General features: G+C 38.0%; 1 protein-coding gene and 1 long non-coding RNA gene across 5 annotated transcripts in view; one reads left to right on the top strand and one right to left on the bottom strand.

The window, feature by feature from the left end:
- The window catches only part of LOC112639522, a 166,183-nt gene that overhangs the window by 61,646 nt on the left and 86,480 nt on the right, over positions 1-18,057 (bottom strand). The gene's annotated exons all lie outside the window — the stretch shown is intronic.
- Positions 1-18,057, top strand: part of LOC105255861 — a 169,528-nt gene that overhangs the window by 86,577 nt on the left and 64,894 nt on the right. For 3 of the 4 annotated variants that reach the window (XM_025413753.1, XM_025413756.1, XM_025413754.1), the window contains exon 2: positions 7,504-7,727. In XM_025413753.1, the coding sequence (XP_025269538.1) occupies positions 7,504-7,727 (224 nt within the window). Of the gene's footprint in view, positions 1-7,055; positions 7,132-7,503; positions 7,728-18,057 lie in introns of those variants that run through there. The other variant, XM_025413755.1, reaches the window with a different exon arrangement.

Genomic DNA, 18,057 nt, shown 5'->3' with positions numbered 1-18,057 from the left:
TTTCTACAGCGGGTTGCTGTGTGTGTCGTGGATTTTTACGAGTTCCTCGGCCTCGGGTATTCAAAACACGGGCGGTATCGGTTCCCCTTTTTTAACGGACGCCATTTTGCCGGGCATAATTCCGTCCGGTAGCCGCCCACGGCGATGAGGAATTTTTATGATCGCGGTCCTCTCTCCTGTGATCTTCCCACCATTTCATTAAACGCGAATTCCGGCGTCGCATCGCGGGATCGTCGAGATTTTAGCATTTTATAGTCGATAAAAAAACGATAGTTCGATCCAACTGTGCGGGGACCAATTCGCGACGGATTTACGGACGCGATTGAATGGGCCTCGCGAATATCGCCGAAATATTTGTGAAGCACGATTATTTTAACGCGGATGAATCCGCGGATGAATGTCTCCTTTCTCTAAAACTGCACAAAAGTCTCTATGCGTCGTTTCGATCAATTTTAGCTAGCAATTTTTTTTCAGGAGACTATTATTATTGTCAGTAATGGAAGATTTAATCCGCAAAAAAGTTGAAGTATCTTTTTGAAGAATGATAAATTGTATCGTTATCTGAACGCGCGTGACAAAGTTATTCGGAAAGTGGTATTAAAGACACAGGAGAGGGAAGAGGAAACTTGTCCACGAACGTCCGCGTACTATTTCACCCGTATCACTAAACTTTCTTTCATGTATGGCGGATTAGATCGATGACTCGAAGGCGCGACGGAAGCCATATGGAACGTGCGCCCGTCAGGTAAACTTTCGAGAGTATCTGCGTTATGTGCGCCGATAATATTGTTCCTGGGGTCGACTCTTTATTTCCCGCTGGATAAAATCATATCGTCGAGGAAAACTTTCGAGGAGTGCTCCCGACAAAGCGCGCGCGCGACACGCTTTTCTTTGGCGCCAACGCGGACAAGAGTCGAAGAAAAATGTACTCCCTTGTCGTGCAAGATGGGTTTAGATTTATTAGAGCAGAGAAAATAACTTTGCGGGCCTGGAACGCAGACCTTGTACGCTGCTGTTCGGTGGAAACTTAACTGTCAGAAACATGATGTATGTTAGTAATTTTACTCAGCACGGATTCGAGCGCAATTTTTGGACTCGTTAATTACAAGAATCGTTTAAAATTGATTCTCTATTTTTCTTACATCTTTCTTGTTTCAAACGAGTATATTCGATGACACGCTTCTTTCAGAATTTATTTTAATTGATCTAATTCGTGAACTTGTGCGAGACAAAAATTCTCTTCCGCCGATTTTCAGGGGAGGCAAGATTTCCCCGGCGACGAGAGCGAGAATGCGTCGAATAAAAATTTACATTCACCTCGGCTCCGGAAGAAAATGGATAAAAGCCACGTATGAGCGTAAAAACGCTCGCGACGCGATCTCCGTCGTGGGGGAGAGATACAGATAATATCGCCCACCCACGCCGAGTATTCGCGCGAGAAAACTTTCGCGATGTGCCGGAGCTTCTTCAAGTGTTCGGAGCAAAGTGCTCGGAACTTAATATGATAGCGCTCGGTTGGCGTTCAGACGAGCCGTGGTGCGCTCGAAGAGAGTAATATTGATCGACGGAACGGGCTTACATCGTGCCAGAGGTGAGAGGGAGAGAGACCGAAAGAGACACGGGGAGGGGGAGAGGGAGAGGGAGTAAGAGAGAGAGAGAGAGAGAGAGAGAGAGAGAGAGAGAGAGAGAGAGGATCAAGGACGAGGTGGTGGAGGGCGAGGCCGGGTACAAGAGGGAGGGTCGCATTGGATGATGGCGTACGAGAAGGGGGTGGTTGCCGGAGGGTCGACGTAGGGCCGACGCGCACCATCGTAACCAAAGGGTCTCTTTCCCTCTCATCGTTTCTCTCTCTTTCTCTCTCCCTCGTCTTTCTCTCTCTTTCTCTCTCTCCCTCGTCTTTCCCTCTCATTCTCTCTCTCTCTCTCTCTCTCTCTCTCTCATTCTCTCTCTCTTTCTAGTGCTCCCTTCCTCTTCCTTTCCCGCCTTTTATTTTCCTCGCCCGCTGTTCGGCTCGTCTAGCACGCGACTTTACGTGAAATTCGAAACTTTGCGGTGACATTACACGACACGGATCTACGACAAACGAGGGATCGAAGAGCAAGGATCGATGCGCCACGATCAAATAGTAGCTCATGATACGATATACACGAGGGTGTGCAGTAATGTTAAAAAGAAAGAGATCTCTACAGTTCACGCAAAACGTGGATAATGATTAGTCTCGCGTGCGCGACAAATTTAACGAGTTTACCGATGTATAAATTCAGTAATAGACGATTACAAGTGAAATTATTAGGAACGAAATACTGTGTATTAAAGTTTCTTACAGTGCATCAACCGTTATATTGGATAGAGTTAGATTACGGGATAACTTTGCTGTAAAATGGATAAAAATTACGGTATCGTTTAATATCCGAGAAAGTTAATCGTTGGTTTTAGTTTCGCCAGTTTCAGGAAACTCTTGCTACTTGTTGATTAATTTTTTTTGCGCGCGATATTTTTGAAACAGTTTTTAATCTCGCGCAAATTTACCTCTACGATCACGTAATCGCATATTTTATCATCTATAAGATTTTTCGACGAATTTCGAATCGCGCGGATCTTGCTCGCAAATATTTGAAGGGAAATGTAAATATTATATATAAATCTGAAAATATTTAACGTTAAAGCTTAAAGAGAAGAAGCTTAAGATTTCAATGAATTAAGTTTTAAGAATGTACATAATCTCTCTCTCCTTCTTCTGTCAATTTCAAGTCGAAATTAAATTTTTGCATCTGCTCTTTACTTATCTTCAACGGACAGAGTAATTACATTTATTATGAGCTCTTAAACGTAAGGAATAAATAATCTATCCTATACATTTTCCAAAACGTCAAAGAACAAATAAAAAAAATTAATTTCTCATCTCTCATTTCGATCTTTTATTTATTAAGTCTAAGACTTAGGAAGACGACCAGCTTTATTTCGTTTTATACGACAAGGTTTCGGTTCGCGAAGACCAAGTAATACGGCATCGGTGGTTCATCTTCACGAATGACGGGCATCCGCAGCCGGGTGTAACCACCGGAAGGAAGTCAGTGCGACGATTGCGATGGGCGACATGGCGCACGTGGCACTTTGACGGCGCCGATCGTCGCCTCGCGTACGTGTACCTTATTTACGCCGGAGTCGTGACCGCCGGCGGAAATAGCGCGCTCTTATCTTTACGGGAATCTCCTCTCGCCTCCTCGAGAGAATGTTCTCGCCCTCGAACTGGTCCATCGGCAGCTGCACCATGCGGAAAACTATCCCTAGCCGCGAGCGGAAACTTTTCAATCGAGTTTCTTGTTCGGGGCGGTAGTCCCGTCTCTCTCTCTCTCTCTCTCTCTCCCCCTCCCCCCTCTCCCTGCCTCGCGCAGCGGCCTCGTTACGGGCTTTTTATTTTTTGTCCTTTCATTCTCGTAACTCCTTCACCCAGAACGAATCGGCAACGTCGAAGAAATCTCGATCCCGAGATTGTCGCGGGGGGAAGCTCGAGTGGTTTGATCTCTTCGCGCTTTTCCGACCGCCATTTCTGCCTTAGCAATCTTAAGAGAATCTTAAATCTCAGCCATAAGAAGAGGAGCACAAATCTCAATCCTTATACTTTTATTAGTTTTTGGAAGAATTGAAATTTTATTGAGATACAGTTAATTTTTTAATGTCGTTTTTTTAATGTTATCGTTTTAATCACCATTTTTTATGCATCTTACACGGCAATGATAAAGAAATTGATATGGCACATGTATATTTTGATGGAAATATAAATAAAAACTAAAAAGAGCATTTTTTTTAAAAAGATGGAAATTATGCTTACTCGAAAAATTAATTTTGACAGAATGGTGTCATAATCAGATTGATTTATATCACACGTTTATTTGGAAGATTTCTATGATGATGTAAAATTTTATTCGGACGAGATAAAAGACGAAGATTATGACATTGAATATCATGACGTTTTATTGAATTATACAACTGAAAATAAATTTGCTGAAAATAATCAAAGTGATGTTGTTCCAGACTTGAAATATAATATTATATAATTACGATTAATTGATTACACTCCCCAAACAAGCTTTCTTGCGAAATGTAGCTACCGTAGTACCAATTAGATACATTACAAAGGTAATGCAATTGCAAGAATTAACAATGCAGCATTATATTACAGCGATTCATATCCTCTTCCGCTTGATAAGCGATAAATAAAACAAAGCGAAAATGATATTACTTCGCGAGCTCTCTGTAAACAGAGTTACAGAGCGGATAAAAATTAAATATATATATATCGCAAAGGTAGAAAACGAAGTAGAATTATCGCCGAAGCAATCCTGACACTACGGTCCCGAGAGAATCGAGACTTCCCTATCTAAAGCAGTCGACGGTCGAAGCGGCAGATGAATCCATTAGCGCTGATATATCGCGACATATCAGAAAAATTTATTATTTACATCGCGAATCGCGCGGAGAGGATGGGAGCGTGAAATTCCTTCTCTCAGGATTATAATCCGATGAATTTAACGTGCCTTCTCTCCTTATCACGTCGCGTGCAACAGAGCGAAGTTAATAAATCGCGGCTTGTATTGAGTCGACTCCGTTTTATCTCGACGGTGCACGCGAATCAATCGCTCGCCGATCGGTCGAACCGATAATTCGATTCTGATCCGTTTGACCGATCCGAATGGATATTAAGCATCGTGGACCGGCGCGTTTAAACGTACGAATCGGCGGTTTGGTTCTTCGCCGAGGAACTGTAAATGATTAAGTGCGGCGTCCTCGATCGATGTCCATTTGAATAAGCGCGCTTCCCATTGAGAAACGTAATCGTTTTTGAGTCGAGGGAAACGTTGGTCAAGCGTTCATGTAAACGCTCTCAATGGGTCCACCGGGAATATAGAATACCTCGATAGAAACGCGATTAAAATTTATACACGCGATGTATCATGTAAATCGGAGATTTGGACATTAATAAAGGAATATTAACTTTTAATATAAAAAATATTAAAAATTAATATTCGTTTAGAATCTCTGATTTTAATTAAATATTAAACGTCAATATAAAAATTAAAACAAGTCATCTCTATTAATGTAAATGATTAATAATAAAATAATTTATACTAATATAAATTTAATTAAATATTAATTTAATATTAAAAAGATATTAATTTCTAATATAAAATATTAATTTCATATTAAAAAGACATTAGTTTTTAATATAAAATGTTAAAAATTAATATTTTATTTTATATTATTAAATGCGCGCGTTTACTTTAAAAGACTATATCCATATCTCTTGGTAAATTTGGGAAAATCCTATACATTTCGAGTATATCATAATCGAAATATTTTATCGTGAAAATGGGAGATAAGGGAGAGATTTATACGTTATATCTCTTTAGTAAATCATTTCGTGTATGAGAAATTTGCAAATCGAAACTTCCCGGTATAATGGAGTTACTTATTCGTTAAATTCGCCAACTTATAGTTGTCTGAGAAAATAGTTTTCTCTCTCGGAATATCCCCGATCTCTGCTCCTGCGAAATTGTATTCTCCAAAACTCGACGAAGATTTCTGCCTTTGATTCTTCTTTTTTCTTCCAGTCTCTAAGTTTCCGGATTCTGAATTTAGTCTCCTTAAGACTTCGTATTTAGTTTAGCGCCCCTGCACAAAGACGTCTGTGGATCTTCGTAGTTTGAAATACGTCAAAATTTTCTCCGCGCTATTTATTCGGAATATCTGAGGCAATGAAAACTTCAATTTGCTCTAATTTCAGCGGGTAATGGCGCATTCGTGTTCTTTCCGACGACATATTCGGGTTAGCCAAATATTATAGGATTAATGCGTCATAAATATATCCTCAATTTATCGTACAAGAATAGCAATGTCTGTCTCTAGATAAAAAAATAGCGCATATCGATTCTTTTCTATTCATATCTGATTGAAGGAGGGGGGAGGGAGAAGGAGGCATCGGACTCGGGATGACCTCTATATCGACCTCTATGTCGATCCGGGGAATGCCACCTGCGCGTGCCATAATACATTACTTAACGACGAGTCACGTTTTTCCTGCTCACCTGTCACATCCAGATGTGCAACGCACCGTACGTGTTCGACAAGCGGGTGGCGGCGTCGAGGTGCAAAGAAGACTCGTAAAATTTCTTACCGATGGCAGTAAAAGTTCTTCTCGACTCGGCCAACTTCGCAGTTGGATATAACGAATTTATTCGCGCGTGTCGAAACACGCAATTTTGCGTCGTTTTAATCAAATTCGCACCGAGAGTTCCGTCGACGATCGGTGTATTTCATCCAAATCTCCTGCGCCTAGAGTGAATTTTTTAAGTTCAAGGAAACATATTCTAGGCACAAATCTCTCTCAGATGTCTTTCATTTAAATATCATATACGTAACTCGCTCCAGACGATCGAAAACTCGACGCAATTACACTTTAGCTGGCACAAACGCGTACGTCACAAACCCCCAGTCTTGGGAGTAAGTAATTTCTCGACGTTACAGCTGGAGCGAAGAGCTGCAAAGGGATGATAATGGGGAAGAGAAACAGATGGGATAGAGGGTGAGACAGGAAGGATGCTCTTTCTGCGAGAGAGAGAGAGAGAGAAACGAAGACGTGCACAAAGTTCTAGAACTGCAACCTCTGTTGCCCGCTCCAAAATACGTTATGGCATAATGTCGGGGGGGCAGGGGGAGAGGAGGAGGAAGCTGCAACGATATCGCAATAACGCCCCGGGCCGAAGTGCGTCTGTAACTTATTTCCTCGACGCGTTGACTGCCGACTGTCGTCGCGCATTCGTTATCATTCGTTTTAAATGCAAATCCGCCGGCTGCAATCGCGCATTCTAGCATTGTGGTTATTTGTACGATGTACGGACAACACGGCCGTGTCATCCGCGCGCAAAAGTGGAAATTTTTTTTCGCCCTGAAAATGTGAATTTCACCCTCTTTGTTCGGCGGCTTTTGAAAACGCGACCATAATGGAGGAAAAGTGTGATTGAAAACGCGCCCATAATGGAGGAAAAGTGCGATTGTGTGTCACGTGTTCGGTGTCATGTTCCACGAGAATGCAAAATCTGAAATATCGCAGCCAATCGAAACAAATATATCGTAAAAGTTATTTTGGAAAATATCAAATTGCGCCAATTTCCCGACGCTTTTCCTATCTTATTTTCGAATGTTCAGTACGCGTCAATGAATTCTATTCTAGACGGGGCAAGGGAAGCGTAGAACTGGTCAATCAGCTACTTGCCCCTCCCTAGGACAGGATCGTTAACTCGTACTGTACGTAAACAGAAAATGGATGCGTTTAAATTTGGCAGGAACACCTCAGTTTCTGATTCGTAAATATTACACATTCCCGAAGTATCTTTAAAATAAAGCTTTCAATAAATCCTATTTTCACGCGATACGTTTATATCGAGACCCAAGCGAGTCGAATCGATTAACTTTCACGTTCGTCCATTTCCGTTCTCATTGCAGACCAGATGAGCGACATCTGCAAGAAGTACTTCCTGCGGGACCTTTACAGGAAGATAGACGGCGCCGTTCTTACGTCGCAAAATGAGAGGGAGCTCGATTGCGCCATTACTTTCCAGACTCACAGCATCCTCCAACGTTTCATGCTCCGATTCGATCAGCTGCAGCTAGACTGCAACGACCATCTCTACATCTACGATGGCGCACACGCGGTCGGCAGTTACAAGGTAAGTCGTCCGTGAAATCTACACGTGTGTGCTAAACGATATTATCGAGAACGACGGCCTTCGTCGCGGCAAATGATCGCCTCGCTAGAGGCAGCCTCGATAAGACATCTCACGTTTCCTTAATGGATTTCGATCGAGGAGATAACCGGCACGGTACAAGAGAAATATTCAGAAAAAAAATTAATGGAGAAAAGAGAAGTTAAACTCGACGATTGGAATCGGCATAATTTCGCCCGGACGGATTTCGATGTTTTACATGCACGCGAAAACTGCCACTGTATGTTCAATGTAATGGTAAACATTGAATTAAATTTGATTTGCATTATTACCATTGTTATCCGATCAAACGTCGCCAATCGTTCAAAGGAGGCGAAACGCGTCAATTTACGAAACTTGCCGGTATTATTTGTATAAAAGAAATGAATCCTATCTCTAATTAATGATCTCTAGGTAAGCAATTTTATAAAGCTGGAAATATTTTCAATAACAAAATATTATCCATTAATGCGCGAACAAATATATCTCTGATCGCGCAACGATTAATCTGACAGATTAAACAATAAACAGTCAATCTATATGATTTATTATAAGCGACAAAAATTGCAAAAGTCTCGTATTCAGATCCATCTGATGAAGTAATCGGGTCAAGGTGAGATTCAGATGACATTCAGATATCTGCATATATAAAGTGTATTCTTATGTAAAACAGAGAAATTCATTAAAGGCATGGTCGCCCTGTCGATTTGGCTTCCAGATTAGGCGCTACCTTGAAATTTTTCAACGCGAAATTGATATACATCATCAATATATGTTTAATATCAAACTGTTTGGAGAACCTATTTATCCTTCTGTTTAGCCCGCGGTTCTAGGAAATTTAAATAGACATACGTATTGCAAAATGCCTGTCAAATGATGACGACAGAGAAAGTTAACTCCGTTAAATTAACTTGCGTTCAAGTTTCGCCTAACGAGGATCCGATGTGTGAACATATTAATTAGTGAATTGCTTAACAATGCGAAAATTAAATGCGCGGATTGAGCGACGCGTATAAATGGCAGAGGCGTGCGGGAATATTATTTTTCAATTAATTTGCGATAAATTTTATTGCGACGCGAGTTCCATGTGGGAGTTAATTATTAAGCTACTTAGCGTAATGCAGCATGGAAGTTTAAAGGATCAGTTGGGAGCCATTAAAACACGGCAATTTCCGCTGAAATTGCCGCGTGGTTCGTGTTTCAACTAGAAACTACGGTGTTAAACATGCTGATACACGGTGCTGATATGAACGGGGTCTCGTCATTAAGAAGACTCGTAAACGAAAATGCGATATCTCGTCCAGAGATAATATTAATTAATCACCATAATATTTATTAATCACCATCTCCGTTACTGGGTCTGTCAGGCGTGTTAAAAAAGATCGCATCGTATCGCTTTTTTTGGCCATTATTTTTAAGTGTTTATCGGAAACTTGCGTTTTACGTATTACACTTATTCACGCTGTAACACAGAAAAGAATCTGAGGAATGGATGCTAGGAGCGAATCTGGCTTTTATTCGCGTCCGTAAAAATTCCTACCTTTGTGTGAACTTAGTCGGCCAAATGCGCGACCGAATTTTATTGTCTCGAAAAGAACGGGGTCATTTAAAGGCTATTCCAAGCTATTGAGAGCATCGACCTTGTTAAAATTCATTTTCGTAAAATTGCGTGCCCCTATTGGAAGCTTGGTGAAAGAAAATTGAATTATTATTATTAATACTCTTTAAATTGTGCCTTAGTAAATGATTATCATTTACATTTTATACCGATATATTTTATTATTCATACCAAATACATCTTAATATAATTTATAACTTCATTTAAGAGAAATTTTATCATCTTTTTCACTAGAAAGGTGTGAAAAATGGGAAATTTAGGGACTTCCATCCCAGACCTCTCTTGGATTAAACCCGTCTCACGAGACGATGACATCACGGCTGAAGAAAGGTCTGAACAGCGAACGACTTCATTCAGCGAATTGGCCATTAACGAAACACTGGCGTTGTTCTCTCGCGCAACGTTTACAGTAGGACGATTTTTCTTAGGTTTCTCTAACGATTGGTGCGCGCGGCCGATGCACTTTTCGCGTGCATTCGACGTGGACCGATCTAATTGCCGTCATTGTTCAAAGACGGCGCCGCTAATTGCGAGGCCAACGACGTTATTTTTCCGTGGTTACTAACGCCATTGCAGAGAAGAAAAAGGGAGAAAGAAAGAGAGAAAGAGAGAGAGAGAGGGAAAGAAAGAAAGATGGCTCTCTTTCTTTCCGCTTCGTCTGCCAGGTTCAATTTTAATTATATTCCGCCCATTATGCATTCCGAGCATGGCCGGTGCGGGACAGGGTAACGCAAACTTGCGCCATTAATCAAGATTCGTTTCTTGAAAGAGGGATGCGAGCGGATTCAGTTCTTCTCTTGTCCCAAGTTTCCTTCTTCGATTTTTCGCAATCGAACCGAGATACGCTTCCGGAAGCATCTCTTCATTAAAAATTTTCTACTACACTTTTTAAATTACATAGCAAATTATATTTTAATACCTTAATATATATTTTAATATCTTTATAATATTAATATCCTTACTTTTCATATTATTTTTAAAATATAATACATTTTTTTATCTCTACTAATGCATGTGTGTGCCTGCTGGCGAATATTAATTTTTCTCTCCCTCTCATCGATCGGAAAAAATCTAATCGCAAAATCGACGATTAAAATGACTCTTTAATGTTTCACACGAACCTGTGTAATTTGAATGGAATGTCGCAACGCATATTTTCTGAGTCGACCAACATTCTCTGAAAAATGAATTCATTTTTTACAGTTCATCCCCATATGCATCTCGTGGATGCGTATTCGAGCGCGAGCATGTTTATTTATTAAGCGCACTCAATTACGCTTCCACACCGGTCGTAAACAACGCCCTCGTTCGCAGCTCGGTTGCAATACAGGGTGGCGAAAATTATGCGACCTTGGATCTGCGTGAAATTGACAGAAATAACATATGTGGCTAACATATATGACACTTATATGATTACTGGCGATAAAAAATATTACTTTTTGAAAATGTAATATTTTTCCGCTCAATTTGAAAAGAAGATCTTTTAACTTCAAAAGATCTTAAACTCTTTTTTTAATCGATTGATTAAGGAATAATTGATTTATTATAATCACTATGGACTTTTGTCTAAATTGATCTATGCAATGACTCCAATATTAATTATTAAATATCATCAATAATAAAAAAACTTTGATGTGCCCTTTCCTCCGAATCGCATCATTTTTATAATATAATTTAAAAACTTGCTGCTTGTATTTTAATAAGTTATACTGATAAGCAATGATAAATTATTCGCTGGAAATTATTACAGAGATTTTACTATCTAAATATCGATTACGATACATTTTGGTCACCCTATGTATGTGCGCCGCAATATATATGGCTCTCGAAGCGCAGAGAGGTACGATCTCGGCATAATTTACGAAAAATAAACGACATAGCAACCGTGTTATAGTCAGCGAAATGTCTTCCTAATTTAAATTACCTCGGGTACTTTTCGCCGCATATTATTCACGATACGCAAACGCGAAATTACCGATGCGTGTCTGTGCGACCGCATCGATACACACGTGCAACGAATAACAGAAAGCCATGGAGTAATCGCGATTTTGCATAATATCGAACTTTAACTTTTATCTTTTTTACGACTTTCGTCATGGACCGTTAGACGTGTCTTTTTATTACGTTGCTTTCTCTTTATATTCCAAATATGCCATCTGCAAAAGTCTATCTTTCCGAGTCTCTTCTTCTAGTACTTAGGTTCTTTTTTTTGCGAAACGCCATTTTCCATCCTGAGCGTTCTCGATGCGCTATTTCTAGTAAAGTACTGTGGCTCGAAAAATCAAATATAGTATATATTGCCGTTCGCAAAATACGAAATGCATTATTCATCCTTTATGCAGCAACTTTTAGCGGAAGTCATAAATGTGTAGTAAGTTCAGTAAGTGTGAATGAAGAGTTGACTTGAAAAGCACCGAGCTAACTTTATTATTTTCTCCGTCACATTGTTGAAAAAGTTGGTTTTAATTTCAGAATTCTCTGCACTCTTATGTGGATATATGGTAATTCTTCTTTTAATCCCCTGGCACACAGCGGGGAAGCGAGGGAAGCTTCTCGCGCAAAAAGAAGATATTACAAAAGTATTTCAATTGGAAAGATCTGCCAATTAATCTTAATGCCTTGAATATTCAATTTTTACCTTATTTCAGCTATGAATAAAATATATATATTTTGCATATATCAGTGAATACACATGCATAGAAGGAAGAAAAATTCTTGTCGCGTGAGACATGCTTGCAATTTTAATTTTTAAATTTCGTTGTCTCGATGCAACAGCCATGATGTTAAGAGGACGACATTTTTAACGGAATCCGCTTATATATTTTTTTCTGCTGGTATTCTCGTCCAGCTGGATTAATTTGCGTTCTGAAGTCCGGGAACAGGCGGTAAAGTTCTAATTTCGTAACTTGTAATTAACTTGGCCCGCGCGAAACTAACTTTGTTCGTAAAAAAAAGGAAGTGGCGGTAGAGCTGCGGAGTTGGCGGAAAAATCTGTTCTTTAATTGCTAAGTCAAATAACGTAATTAACTCCTTATCGAGACGCGAGGAGTGCACTTATTGTTAGATTCCGGATTTTCCTCTTTGTCTTTGACAAGAGCAGCGCGAAGGAGTTTACATAATTCAAGGTAAATCAAGTATTTTAGAGAATTCTTAGAAAGATCTCGGAAAATACACTCGCAAAGCTATAATAAGCGAGCTGTTTTGTAATTCACTTTGCAATTCGAATCGTGCTTTGTAAGTTATATTCACGATGATATACCGAAAGTTATATTTTTGTAACTCTTTGCGTCATGATGAGTCGCTCAACAATTCACTTTTTTACATTTTTTTCAATTACTTTTTTAACAACAAATATTAGGGAGTTTGTTTCTACAAGATCCCTAAAACATCAATAAGTATAAAAAATATAAGATTATTAATTGTTAATTGCAAAAATATCACATATAAAAATAAATATTCAAAATTAGTATTTTGTCATGGAAAAATGCATTTTTTACTAATCTATTATAAAAATCAAAAAGGCATTTTTCTTAATGAACTTAGTACACTTTAAAGTATTTTTCAGAATTTTCCATCATGTTTTTTTTATTAATTCTATATAAAAATACACTATGTTCTGTACTAAGTCTAAACTAATAATTGCGTTTTTTTAAAACCTCTTGAGAATTTTTTGGTTCACAGAATCCGAATCTGAGGAAAAAATTTATAATTTTATATCATATTGGATCGTCATCTTGAATTTTTTAATATTGAAAATTTTGATTCAGATTGAGATTCAGGTATCAAAAAAATTCCTAGAAAATGAATTTGATAAATTTTGGGTGTAAGAAAAAATACATGGTTAAAAGATTATATTCTTATAAAAGTGCATTCATATATATAATTAAGAAGCAAAAGAGTTTTATGACAACAAAAGTAACTTTGAATTCTTGCTTATCGAATGAGTTACCCAGCAGCTTCTCCAGAGCAGGCAGCATCCGTTATCATCGCCTCACCTTTCGTCGAACTTGCTAAGGTACATCAGTGGCTGGAAGATCGCGACAGAGCTCTCGTGACATCGAAAGTTACGACAATATCGTCTCAACGTGTCATTAGTTAAACGCCAGCTCGAATAGTGGGATATTCGCGACTAAAGTTACAACCCTAGGCCGCCTAAGGCTCGGTCATTAACGGATGAACTTTGGAAGCGCGGCCCCGTAAATCCGCCAAAGCCTCTACCGCCGCCGCCTCTACCTCCCTTGCACACAACTCCCGCGAATATCTCGAGATATTGATAATGGAAGTGGGAGATGATCCGCGGCATCTTCCACATTTCAGCATTGACGCACCGCTAAATACCTCCTGGTGGATATTACGGAATGCCCCTCTCCTTCCCTCGTATAGATTCATGTCGATCTATGTTGGGTATATTCAAGGCTCGAGTCTCTAATCCGGCAAAATAGAAATCCCCCGTTATTGATGCGAATCAATTTCGTTTGATTCCAATGAAGCGAGAAAAAGCGGCAAATAAATTATTCCAACGGATGTGCGAGATCGCGAAAAAGCGCAGAAGAGTTTTTCGTTTAAAAAAATAATGTCGAGATAAATAATAATATTTTTGCGGCACAGTTTATAATAAAATATTAGATTAATAAAATAGCGACAGAGAATTGAAACATATTTTCAGAGTTTCTTTTCACGATTCTTGTAAAGGAATCGCTCTCTTACAAGTCAATCGCTATCAGAATAGTTGGATAATGGAATAATGGGATAACTGAATCACAAGATTTTCCGTGAAAACAATCGTAGTATCTACTTTCTCCGTTTATTTAATGAGATGGGTAGACAAGAATAAAAATCTTGCTATCTCGATCAAAATTTGTTGATGCAATTTTGATACGTTGATATAATTTTTATCAAATTTGCTTTAAAAATATAAGAATCTAAGGAAATCAGTCTATTATATCACATTCAGCTATGTCTTATTTGTTATGTAATAAATGCGATACAATTTTCATTAAACTAATTGCTCGTTTAAAAATATTAGAATCTAGGCCGATTGTATCGCATGAAGCTGCGTTTTATTTGTTATGTAGTAAATGTAAAAAAGTATTTTGTTTTCGCGTTATTCTTTAAAGCTGATTGTCTTGTCCGACAAGCATAGATGCAAATTTTCCCGCTGATTCTTAGAGACTGGAAAATATATCGCTATTTTTTAACGTAATCGCACTACGTATTATGGAATCAACGTTACACAAACACATACGCGTATCTAACGGACGGAAAAAAAAGATAGCGTCTCGCCGAAGACAAATTTGTTCTACTTCGTGCCCTCGTGGCTTTGCGAGGCTTTTAGTTTTCGCATTTGCTTTCACGGATAAGCCACGTTTTTCTTCTCGCTCTAACCTGACGGCTGCTGGTCCAGACAAAGCTTTAAGCTTGTAGTTACGTCGACTCCACACTAACTTTTAGAGAGTGTCTTCAACATACATGCGATTTTCCATTTAGTTGTCAGACGCAAACACAGTAGCTCGGGAAATCTGCGTATCCTTACATCGCACAAAAATTCGCAAACTGCCGCTTGTGCGAGAATTAAATTCATATTTCAGTGCTTTTTAAAAAAAGTTTTATTGATACAATTAAACAAAAATATAATTAACGATTAATATTATTCCGAGAGGTTTTAAAAACTGAAATGTATAGAGAAAATTTTATTAATTCAAGTTATTTGAGAAGTCAAAATCTATACATTTGCAATTCCATCCATTATCAATTAATCGTATTTTTTTCTATTTTAATTTATAATTATAAATATATAATATCGTTCATCGTTTATTTTATTTAACTTGGAAATAACGACGTGCGATTATTATTCCGAGTGCAAACTTTCGATTGCATTACATACGAAGAGTAATTGTTCCGCATAAGGGCATAAGTGTGAAATAAAACGAACGTGCTCGTTAATAAGGGTTCGTCGGAGCAAGGACGAGGCTCGAAGCGAATGGCGGCTGAAGGATTGTTCCTGCGTCGTTCCTTTCTGCCAACTTTCTCACGTCCGCGATTGTGCGAGTAATGATAACGTCGACTTGAACTTTCTTACGACGCGATATCGCCCCCGAGAATTTGTGCAGCGCTTACCGTGGAATTTCGCAAGTTCCTAGGAAGCGGGTCTCGTCGAGGTGCTGGAGGGAAGAACGACCGAGGAAAAGGGAGAAGGGAGGAGAGAGAGAGAGATGGTACTAAGAGAGTAAAGTGTTGCAACGTTAAGTTGACCGAATTTATGTTAGTCGTCGTCGTTTTGGCCGTCGCGTTCTTCAGCCTCTCAACCGGTTGCATTATACAATATTCTAAAATATGACGACATGATATCTTGAAGAGCGCGTGGTAACGAGGAGCGAGGCTTTAAATTCTCTCGCACAATTTTCGTCACGTAAGACGTCACGGCTTTCTTGTAATATTCTACGCAAACTTTTTTCTCGTCTCCTTATTTTTTAAATATTTAAATGCAAGCGCTCGCAATATCGATAAACATAAGAGTATGCGAGCTCTTATATTTATGAGCGAGAGACTCGTATTTATAGTTAACTTTTATCGAGACATGACGTTGGCTGTGTGTCGTACACTTCGGTAAATTCCGAGTAATTTGAAAATTTAAGTCATATTTATATTTCTTTTTCACTCACGCTATTTCTCAAATTATCGAATTCCATCTCTATCAATAATGCATACATTTGGAGTTGAGAGAACTTCAATATAAATATAAATCTGTATGCAACAGTCTTCTCACTTATTTATCACAGTTTTTATCCACGAGCTTTAATTATGGTTACAAAATATGCCGTAATACGGTTATAATTACGGTACGTTTTTACGGTCATAACTAAATTTTTTTTAATGCAGCATTTAACATATTTTTTGCGTATATTCACGAATATTTACAGCGAGAAGCTGGTAGTTTCAACTCGGACTCGTGCTTTTTACTCTTTAGATATTTTGTTGTATGCGCGCAATAAATCGTTTACAACTAAAGAAAACTGTGATACTTGACGATGATTCGAAAGCGTTCACTCGGAAATGAGATCGTACGCCGTTTGCAAAAACTCTTTGCATCGAGAACTTCAAGTTGCTGACAGCCGTTTTCAAGTTTCATCACCTTGTGCATATTTGAGCTGTTTTCGATTTACCTTATTTTTATGGGAGAAGTATAGCTTTTGCCAGTGTATTTTGCCTCTTTTATATCGATGTTGAATCTAATATTACTCGCAACTTCTTCTCTCATCACATTGACTATCCGTAAATCTTTCTATCTCTAGAAATCTATAATATATTTGATTTGTTATCCTTTATAAGCTTCTTTTATAGACATGTCTCTCATATTCTTAATATTTAATTTGTTCTATAAAGATATTATTATTATTCATTCAACAATTTGGATTTATCATATATGTTATATTAGCTATTTTGTTCTTTAGTTATTTATTATGAATTTTCTTTCTTTGTTGATTGTGAAATAATTATGTTTGAATTGTGAATAATAAAATTTTTCAAATATTTTTCGCAACTTTTAATTAATATATCCCCAACATTTGTTTGTCTCTTGAGATATTACGTTATTAATTATAAAATATGTTCTTTGATTAATAATTAATTAATTCTACGCCGAAAACAAGATGTATTGAATTATTAAAAAAGTGTAAATTCATGACTCCCGTCTCGTGTTAATAAAGATTAAATTAAAGATTAAACTCCGGCTACTTCATGTTTGTAAAATATATTAAAGTAATGAAGAACATTAGAATGCACTTCGCTTTATTTTCTCAGTACAAATAATACATGTGTATTATAAATAACGCATATGCATTGAGCAACGATAAACTTCATTCGAAATTTATGTTTTAGCGTCTTACACTTGAAACTGTGAAAAATATCGCAATAGATAATGAAGGCGACATATAATTGACCTTAGTTCAAGGTTCTTGTTATCTCAGAGTGATATGCTCATCATTTTTTGAATAAATGTTATGCTTAGAGAAAGATAAATTTTTAGTTTATACCAAAGATTAATTGAGTAAATATGATTTTATATTAAGTTTATATCGTTGCTTTATATAATTTTTCATCGTTGATTAATTATTATAATTAAATATTCTTAATTCTAGTAAATTAAAAAAAATTGTATTATATATATTTTTTAAAATTTACTAGAATTAAGAATGTTTAATTATAATAATTAATCAAGGATGAAGAATTAATAATAAAAAATATAAAGTACATATGTATAAATTTGACAAAGTTACTTAAATGTTCAGCTCATGTTTTATTAATCGACGACATCACTTCATTATTGTTAATTGTTTTTTAGCTGAAACCCGAAATTTCTGTGTCAATCGTCCTCGTGTAAAAAAGAGCGACGTTATTAATCCGATATTTATGCAGACCATTTTCTTTCGGATCACCGAGCAAGAGTGCTGCGCGTTCGCGATAAGATTCTCGCTGATTCGAGAAATCTCGCGATTTTCGAGGCGAATTTGCATTCGCCCCAGCCGCGGAAATATTCCGCACGATCGTACGCGATCCGCAGGTCGATAAATCCGGCAGTCGGCAGGGGAACGATCGAGATTGAGTCATTAGTTTTACAGGGATAAGACTAACGATCCAATCCCTCGAACGCGATAAATCAGTTTCCCGAGCGGACGA

Source organism: Camponotus floridanus, unplaced genomic scaffold, assembly GCF_003227725.1.
Source record: "Camponotus floridanus strain SB8 unplaced genomic scaffold, Cflo_v7.5 scaffold7, whole genome shotgun sequence".
NCBI lineage: Eukaryota > Metazoa > Arthropoda > Insecta > Hymenoptera > Formicidae > Camponotus > Camponotus floridanus.
This window is presented reverse-complemented; position numbering and strand designations above follow the sequence as displayed.